Source organism: Hoplias malabaricus, chromosome 2, assembly GCF_029633855.1.
Source record: "Hoplias malabaricus isolate fHopMal1 chromosome 2, fHopMal1.hap1, whole genome shotgun sequence".
NCBI lineage: Eukaryota > Metazoa > Chordata > Actinopteri > Characiformes > Erythrinidae > Hoplias > Hoplias malabaricus.
The window spans coordinates 1,240,553-1,249,941 of record NC_089801.1 but is presented as its reverse complement, the minus strand read 5'-3'; the positions used below and the strand labels follow the sequence as shown (position 1 = coordinate 1,249,941).

At 39.2% G+C, this 9,389-nt stretch overlaps 1 protein-coding gene across 2 annotated transcripts; it reads left to right on the top strand.

The window, feature by feature from the left end:
- Window positions 1-726: 726 nt before the first annotated feature.
- On the top strand, window positions 727-2,489 carry LOC136686237 (complement C1q and tumor necrosis factor-related protein 9B-like). 2 transcript variants are annotated; one of them, XM_066659873.1, is made up of 4 exons: window positions 727-794; window positions 1,078-1,250; window positions 1,720-1,848; window positions 2,136-2,489. In XM_066659873.1, the coding sequence occupies exons 2-4, from the start codon at window positions 1,166-1,168 to the stop codon at window positions 2,417-2,419; spliced, it is 498 nt and encodes a 165-aa protein (XP_066515970.1). In that variant the 5' UTR covers window positions 727-794; window positions 1,078-1,165; the 3' UTR covers window positions 2,420-2,489. The 2 variants fall into 2 exon arrangements, with proteins under 2 accessions (XP_066515970.1, XP_066515969.1); XM_066659872.1 differs by lacking the exon at window positions 727-794 and having other exon boundaries at window positions 805-1,250.
- Window positions 2,490-9,389: the final 6,900 nt, after the last annotated feature.

Genomic DNA, 9,389 nt, shown 5'->3' with positions numbered 1-9,389 from the left:
AGACAAAGATAAATCACCAGCAAAATTTTCCAAGAGGAAGACAAAACACCCACTTAACAATAAACATATTATAAATAAAATAAGCTACAAATACACAAAGACTAACCTCTCAGATGTAACATTTACAGAAGAATACAGTGCAGCATTAGATGGACTAAATAGATGGACTAGTGGCTGGGGTGTAAATGGCCATTTTGCTCCAGTGCGTCTCCTGTATCGATAAATTGGTGGTGGAGTCATGTTCCAAGTTGGTGTCATTCCCACTTGACTTGTGTATGGTTCAAGAAAAAGGGGTTGGCTAGTGACCAGATTACAGACTGGCATGCTTCCTCTGTGACCTGACAATTCGTAAGCAGCAATTTAATTTAGTTGAATGTGACTACCAATCCAAAATGATCTCTGGATGAAATCAGTGATGCTGCAAACAGTGTCAGCAAAATAGACTGATGTATTTAAACATGATATATTTGATTTGTGTGATTAGTTTAAAAAGGATTATGTTTATGTCATGTGCATAACCAAGTGCAAATATTTTTCACAAGTAGTTGACACTGTGTTTGCTAGGCATTGCCCTGTATAATAATGATTGTGAACAGTGATTTGAGTTTGGCCTTGACTGTTGGTAATAAATGTAAGAGAAGACACTAAATGATGACTGAATTGTGACAGAAATGTATCAGAAAGGGTTTATTTTACTGAAACAATTAACTTTCTTGTATTTCACAGTATAAAAACTGACCCTTGTATAATGATTCTGAACACACAACATTCACCTGATGTGAGAGCAGAGAAAGGTAAGTAACTTTGCAATGTTAATGAATAATGTTTATAATATATTTTGTGTTATATATGTGAATGGATTGGGAGGTGTGTTACAGCTTCCCTGTTTTCTTGGTCAATATAAAAGTTAACAGTAAATAAAGGTCCAAAGTGCATATTGATCCAGCGAGTGATGATCAAAGACACGCGGGTATAAATTGAACAGTATAGGAGCAAACAAAGCACCATTCTGTGGGATCCTTTACCTCAGACATTAGATATGGGAGACATGATGATTATTTTTGTCTCACTTTGCAGCTTCCTGTTATCAGCTTCCGCAGACACTGAGGCAGAGGTTTCAGTGTGTGGTCATGGACAGACAAAATGCACGCTAGAAACCTGTAGCATGTTGTTGAGTGAAGAGTTCTATATCATTAAGTCCCAACTGAAGAGCAACCAAGATGATATAGATGCTCTGAAACGGGAAAAGGGTACCATTTCCATGCTTCTAAAATACAATTTTTTGGATGTGTTTTAATGCTAGTAAATGTATACCTTTAATTTACATAGTTGTGACCAGTCACTTAATTTGCCCAATATTATAAAATATAATAATTATAATTATAATATAAAAAAATAATTATAAAATCCTCTGCTGTATTGGGAGACTGGACTCTACATTGCAGCATTGCTGTGAGATGGTATTTAGCCACATAAATATGCAGCGACGTTAGATTCATTCTGGATCTCCAAAAACATTATTCCATTTATCCACAGCCTAACGATGAAGGTCTGTTACGCTCCTCGAGTCGACAGCTTTCACTAACCGTGGTTTCCTTAGACTTTTGCTTCAATGTTGTCTCTGTGAATGGTCGGAAACATGGTGCAGTGAAGTTTCTAGCAAAATGCAGTTTTTAATTTTGCATTGTTTTATTTATAATTTTGTCTCTTTTGTTCCAGAAGCTTCTAAAGTTTTCTTCTCAGCTGCTTTACGTAAGTTTGGCACCCTTGGGCCTTTCTCAGAAGAAACCACAGTGACGTACAGCCATGTTTTCATTAACAAACGCAATGGCTATGACAATACTACAGGTATATACCACACATTCACCATTAGCAGCTATGATCCACATGCTGTTTTTTATCGTTATACAGAGCAATGTCATTTTTACCTTTGTAATCCTATTCAATCCCTGAATGAATAGTTTATGCTCCACAGAGTGGGTCTCCCTAATGTGGACGACCACATTTAGTACAGAATCACAGACCCTGGTTCTTATTATAATGGCAGTTTCATGACATTAGAAGGATCACTGGAGAAAATGACTGATTTCTTCTTAAAGACTTATTTTGGCATAATGTCTTGTTCTCTGCTGCAGGGGTCTTCACTGCTCCGGTCAGTGGTGTGTACCTTTTCTTGTTCTATCACCATGCCTTGGGTGGTGAAAGTGCCTATTTGTCTCTCACCAAGAATGGGGAGCGTGTGGTGACCACAGGGCATCACAAGAACACACAAGAAGGCTCAAGTAATGGAGCAAATGCAGTCACCATTCAGCTCAACAAGGGTGACCTGATGCGTATCCGCCTCTGGGCAGGAAGTTGGGTTTTTGATGATGATAAAAACTACACAACTTTTACTGGCATTTTGCTCCACACTGTTTAAAGGAGCAGTCAGTCATTTTTGTTAAATCGTTGTTATGAAACAGGAAATAAACATGATTACTGCATGACTGTAAAAATAATAAAAAAATAAATTCTATTGCTGAGACCATATTAGGTTTGCTGTGTTCATTTCTTTGTTGGTATGGGTATTGTTTTCATTGCTGACACAGGGGTTAAACTGTGATTACATTATATATGCATTGCACTGAACAATAGAGGGTCACTACAACTACAAATGAGCCTAAGGCCACCATGCTCAGGGCCAAATGTGGGGTATTATTACCTGTAGCTGTTCAATTTTAAACTTTAATATTTGTTTTAGCCAAATGCTTTTGCAAAACTGTTTGGCAATTCTCAATAACTGAAAAATGATTTACTGGCAAGACTTGATTTATTCCAAAAAATGAAGACAAAACAGCTTTTCTGTTTTTTTGTGTGTATGCGTCTGTATAATGTGTGTTTTTCATATTCAGGCTTCTACACTAGAAGTAAATCAAAGTTCAGCGAGCTGCCCACAGTGGTGCTGTCCTCGAGGGAATGGAGCAATGTATGTGTTTTTATGGAATTCGATTTGTGGCCTGCAAAATTTGTGCACGTCCTTATTTTTCTTCAAGCAGTTCCTGAACAAGCCTCTTGCATGTCTTTTTTTTTTCAGGGGTGCGTTCCCATTGGCTAATAGATTTTGAGTGACAGCTCAGTTTCACAGAAGTGGTTCAGTGTAGAAAACGCATGTTTTTCATCTTTGACCTTTTGCATTGGGTGTTAATTTGGCTTTTGAGTCACCCAGTCACTAAACATGATTAATAATGATTATAAAATGATGTTAAGTTGAAATACATGCGTCAAAAACTTCCACTTTATTATTCAATCATTTATTGTCTGTAACCTGTCCAGTTAAGGTTGCGGTGGGTCCGGAGCCTACCCAGAATCACTGCGTGCAAGGCAGGAACACACACTGGAGGGGGCACCAGTCCTTCACAGGGCAACACACACACACACATTCACTCGCACCTACGGACAATTTTTTTTTTGAGTTGCCAATCCACTTACCAACATGTGTTTTTTGGACTGAAGGAGGAAACCGGAGCACCCGGAGGAAGCCCACTTGGACACAGGGAGAACACACCAAACTCCTCACCGACAGTCACCTAGAGCATGTATTATTTATTTTTTATTTTTTGCTGTAGCAGACTAGAGACATTAAGCAGTGACCACATTTCAGATGCACTGTGATTAAAGTAACACTAATCTAGGCCAGTACTCTGACATTGAACCGAGTTCTCTACTGAGGTTTTCTATAATGGAGTATATTTTAGTGATGCAAGATAGATCGGCAGCCAATATATTATTTGCAGATATGTGTTTTTTTTTTAAAGTTATTGTTATCGGTCCGATATTGTAATTTTAGCTGATAATATAACCAATAACTTGGAACCTTTTTTTTGCTGGCGGATACGCACTGACGCCTGTAAACACGCTGGTTTCTGCAGAAAACAGTTTCTGGGATTAAATTTCTCCGTAGTGAAAACTATTTTAAAATATCACCACGACCCTGAACTGGATAAGGGTTTACAGACAATGAATGAATGAACGAATGAATTTAATTACAAAAAGATAAAATTATCGGTTATTAATATTGGTATCAGCTACTCCAAGGTCCTAATTATCGGTTATCGTATCTGCCCAAAAAATTCTAAATCGGTGCTTCCCTAGTATATTTTATGGTTTTACTGAGAGCACTGTCTTGTGATTTTTGGAAACTGCACCCAGGACATTTTATTATACAAAAATAGTAAATTTTCATATAAGAAAGAAAATTGTGCCCCAAAATGGGGCCACCCAGAAAGTACAGGACAGTGGGTAACTGCTTTAAAGCTTCATTTGGGGCAGTGGTCATAGCCGTCCTGATCGATCCATGGTCCTCCATCACTCTTCCAAAATTTGATCTCGTTGCTGGCATTCACAATGCAGCAAGCACCAGAAGGTACTGGAAAATTCATACAGATGGTCTCAACATACAACCTGCTGTCCTGTACCTCTGCAACGAAGACACTGGCAAAGCCATCTTCCAAAAGGTTACATTCAAGATGCTGATTTGGGACAAGGTCAATGAAGCTGACCTCCTCTTTAGGTTTGAACCTCTTGGTGGTGTCTGAATCTGTTTTCATCAAATCTTCAAGCTTAATCGCATCTTTGTGGTAGAAAAATCTCAGATTCTTTCCTGTAGCATTAGCCACAGTGCTCTTTGGTCCAATGCTGCGTTCACTGAACAGTCTGATATTCCCTGTTGTTATATTAATAAGGTTCCCACTTGGGTTGCCTAAGTGGTCAAAGAATTCAATAGTTCCAGTGGTCCACTTTAAGGTAGAATCGCTGGCTCTTCTCAGTGCGTCCAACATCTGAAATCAAGGAATGGTTCTTTCTCAAACTGCAACATCATCTGTAGCCAATATTGATATCCTTCACAATGGCTCAGTGCCCTAGCTCTACCTTAATGCTTCCAATGGAACACAGACATTAAAGGACAAAGGTATTTTGTATGAGCAAACTAATGATGTGAATTACACAAATTCACTTTGTGCTATATTATCAAACCTGCTACTGTTATGACACTACAACCTCATGTGTTTATAGTGCAATACATTTTGATGTGCCTTATGTAAATAATATGTTGTATATACCTTGTATCAAGGTCATTAAAGTGTTATCTTTGAGTATACTGTGCAATAAATAAAATAGGCCGTGGACAACTTAGTTCTGCTCCATTATTATTAATATAACATTATAATATTATATATTATAGTTTTGTATTAAATAAAGTGGCTTAGTGCTTTTCTTTTCACTCAGATATAGAATTCCTTTTATTTAATTAGAAATAGGTTTTTGCTACAAAACTCCATCTACAAACTATAACTTGCAGCTTAAGCTCAAAGCATGATTGCTAGTTTTCATGAAGGATGCCAGTCGTTCTGAATTATGTTTTATTGTCAACCTCAATGAAGTTATTTGAGAGTTTTAAGCATATACCTTTATTTATTATTGTCTTGTTTTCATATTTGTGTGTGTTTTGACCCCTGACCGCTGTAATGGCCCAGGGTGTCCATGGCAGATAAAAAAAAGTAGCTTTAATAGACTTTAAACACAGTCTACATTCCAAAAATACGGGATGAAATTCCATGTATGTGGGATCAGAGAACTACTATGGGAAAAAATAAAAGTAAAAAAATGAGACATGCAAGGGGTGCATGGTGGCGCAGCAGGTAGTGCTGCAGTCACACAGCTGCAGTCACACAGCTCCAGAAACACATATGTCCAAAATCACACATTGGTAGGTGGATTGACAGAATGTGTATATGTATTTCGGCATGCAAAGACTAGAGCCCCCTCCAGGTTGTGATCCTGCCTGGCACCGAATTATTGCAGGTAGGCTCCAGACCCATTGTGATAAGCACTTACAGACAATAAATGAATGAATGAATGAGACATGCAAGATTTTTATTCAGTTTTAAAAGAAAAACACAAATGATCCATGGCATCAACATCAGATTTTATAAGAGCTTCCATAATCAATAATTGATGAACTGAAGTACTGATGATGACTAAATACAAATACTGCTCAACAGCTAAATCCTAATCTATAAAACAGAGTGAAGGCAATCATTCTCTCAGTTCTTCAGGGTGTAATCTTCTAAACTGGATCATTTGGGGCTGTGGTCGTGGTCATCTTCGTCGACCCAGACCCCTCCATTACTCTTTCTGAACTTGATCTCTTTGTTGGCTGTCACAATCCAGCAGGCACCGAATGGCACTTGGTAATTCAGTGAGATGGTCTCGACGTACACCTCACCGTCTGCGACAAAGATGCTGGCCAGGCCTTCCTTGAAGCTGGGACCTTCAAATTGGCTGTTTGATAACAAGTTGATAAAGGCTGTGTCATTCTCAATTTTGAAGACCCTCTTGGTCCCAGATTCTGCTTTTCCCAGCACATCTTCAAGCTTAATCTCCTTACTGTGGAAGATAATAAGGCGGCACGGTGGCTTGGTGGTTAGCACGTTCGCCTCCCAGCGCTGGGATCTTGGGTTCAAGTCCCATCTGGGTGGAGTTTCCATGTTCTCCCCGTGTCTGCGTGGGTTTCCTCCGGGGGCTCCGGTTTCCTCCCACAGTCCAAAAACATGGAGGGTAGGTGAATTGGCTTCTCTAATAACTGTCCTGGTGTGTGAATGAATGTCTGTATGTGTGAGCCCAGATATGGATTGGCGCTCTGTCCTGGGTTAAACCCTAGTGCCCGATGCAGTCCTTCAGGTGGACGGTCGTTTCTGGTTGAGAGTACGCTGTGCGCATTTGGCTGCCGCTTCTCGCCAGTGTGTGTGTGAATTGAGCGTTCTGAGCAGTGTAGATTGTAAAGCGTCCTTGGGTGTCTAGAAAGGCGCTATATAAGTGTAACGATAATAATAATAATAATAATCTTGATGCTTTTTCCTGTTGCATTGGCCACAGTGCTCTTCGACCCACTGCCGGGTGCACAACTGAATGTGATGCTTCCTGTTGTACCACTGATGCTTCCCCCTGAGCTGTTTCCACTGGTATAGATACCAGTGTTCCCCCAGTTGTAGCTTCTTTCAGGCGTCGGGCCAGGTGGGTACACAGGACCGCCTCCTCCAGAACCCATCGGGCCAGGTGGGCACACAAAACCGCCTCCTCCAGGACCCATCGGGCAAGGTGGACACACAAAACCACCACCTACAGCAACCATCGGGCCAGGTGGGCACACAAAACCGCCACCTACACCACACACCAGCTCTGCTGAGAATGGCACACAGGAACCTGAAATATAAGCATCCTATTAACCAGATTATTCACAATGTATTTAAAGTTGATTAGTGCTCAACAATATTAAAATACACTGTAAGCTTTTACAAGTTCATATTCAATGTAATTCCTTCACAAGGTAAAATGAAATTCAGGGTAATGAAATTAACTTGAGAGAAAAATAAACAGATGATCAGCAGCAATATTTAACTGTTCAAATCACTTCCCCATTTTCTCATTCTACATTTTTACAGAATATTAAAAGTAATATTGATATTAAAAACATTATTTATTAGTGTATCACAACAAAAGAATTTTTAACCACAAAACATGTTTCAAGTATTACCACTGATGCCCCAACATGCGTTGCCTCCACATGCATTCCACATCTTGCCTCAAGCAACAAAAACCTGTGAAGGAAGGATGCATTAAGAGACTGCATGCTTGAGTAGATTAGCAGTTAAATATATTATTATTATTACTTGATATTAGACATTACATTGAATGCAGTCTTAAATGTTACTTTAATCTGTGTCTGGTCTCTGAAGTTGAGAGTGTGTTGCTCTGGGTCCAGGAGATGTTTATATAGCAAGTGATACTCCACCTCCAGACTTCTGTGGAATTAGTTTACCCTACTACAACTTTATCTGGAAAGTGATTCACATTTATGACTGAATTACAAGTGAGGTCAACTGCAATCAAACTGTACTAACAAACTTCTACTTTTATTTAGTTCATTGTGTTCAAGTTCAAATCCAATGGGTCACACCCTAATTTCAGAATTTTGGCATGTAGTTTTATAACAGAAATGCATTTATAACAAAAGAGTGACACCAATGTGGTATTTGTCAAATTTTTCCACATCTGTTTTCCTCCAAGCAAATCACAGATATTATGGCCTGTGACGCTGAGAAATTTCAACCCAAAACTGAAAAGCCTCGAGGGGAAACATCATTTGTTTTGATGATCTTGAATGTTTTGGAACTAGGCAAGTTGTCTGTTAAAAGTAGCTTTTCTTTTCCAAAATGTTTCCTCATTTAACTGGTTTTGACATGCAACATTGGAGCTTGAGTACTGATTAATCCGCCCATTCCCTCCTATGCCTGAAGGAATAATTTTTAATTGTACACACAATAACATACGGTGGGGGCTGGAGTGTTGCAAATGTTTTGAGTGGACACAGTTAAAATAGCCTCTCATTCTCAAGCAAATTGTTTAAGAAGTATCCAGCTCCACTGAGATCCTTTGGCTGTGCATTTTCCTTACAGAAGGGTGTGCAGATATGGACAAAGCAAAATAACCCACGTCGACAAACTTCCTTAATCTGTTATCTTCCTTTCCAATACCCTGTATTTTAGGGTGGTCCTCCAGTTTTGGGGTCATGGATATTTCCACTCTAGTTGGAAGCCTGATGGAGAGAGACCTTTCAGGAGCCTAGTGCTTCAGGAGAAAGCCAGTCAGGAGAGGTGAAAGGCCATGTCATAATTCAAACAAAGGCCACCATATAAGCCCAAACAAATTAGTGTTATCTGTTATGTCCTGCTGCAGCTCTGGATTTCCTCCCGTGGTTGTACAAACCGGATTTCAAAAAAAGTTGGGACACTAAACAAATTGTGAATAAAAACTGAATGCAATGATGTGGAGATGGCAAATGTCAATATTTTATTCGTAATAGAACATAGATGACAGATCAAAAGTTTAATTTGAGTAAATGTAACATTTTAAAGGAAAAATATGTTGATTCAAAATTTCACAGTGTCAACAAATCCCAAAAAAGTTGGGACAAGTAGCAATAAGTGGCTGAAAAAAGGAAGTTGAGCATATAACGAACAGCTGGAAGACCAATTAACACTAATTAGGCCAATTGACAACATGATTGGGTATAAAAAGAGCTTCTCAGAGTGTCAGTGTCTCTCTGAAGCCAAGATGGTATGAGGATCACCAATTCCACCATTGTTGCGCAGAAAGATAGTGCAGCAATACCAGCATGGTGTTACCCAGCATAAAATAGCAAAGACTTTTAAGTTATCATCATCAACCGTGCGTAACGTCATCAAAAGATTCAGAGAATCTGGAACAATTGCTGTGTGTAAGGGTCAAGGCCGTAAAACTCTACTGGATGCTCGTGATCTCCAGGCCCTTAAATGTCACTGCACCTCAAA

Excerpts from the sequence above, each read along its gene's own strand:
- LOC136686237 (XM_066659872.1), top strand. The coding sequence starts at position 1,040 with ATGGGAGACATGATGATTATTTTTGTCTCACTTTGCAGCTTCCTGTTA. Across the intron at positions 1,251-1,719 it reads TGCTCTGAAACGGGAAAAGG|AAGCTTCTAAAGTTTTCTTC; the intron begins GTACCATTTCCA and ends CTTTTGTTCCAG. Across the intron at positions 1,849-2,135 it reads TGGCTATGACAATACTACAG|GGGTCTTCACTGCTCCGGTC; the intron begins GTATATACCACA and ends TCTCTGCTGCAG.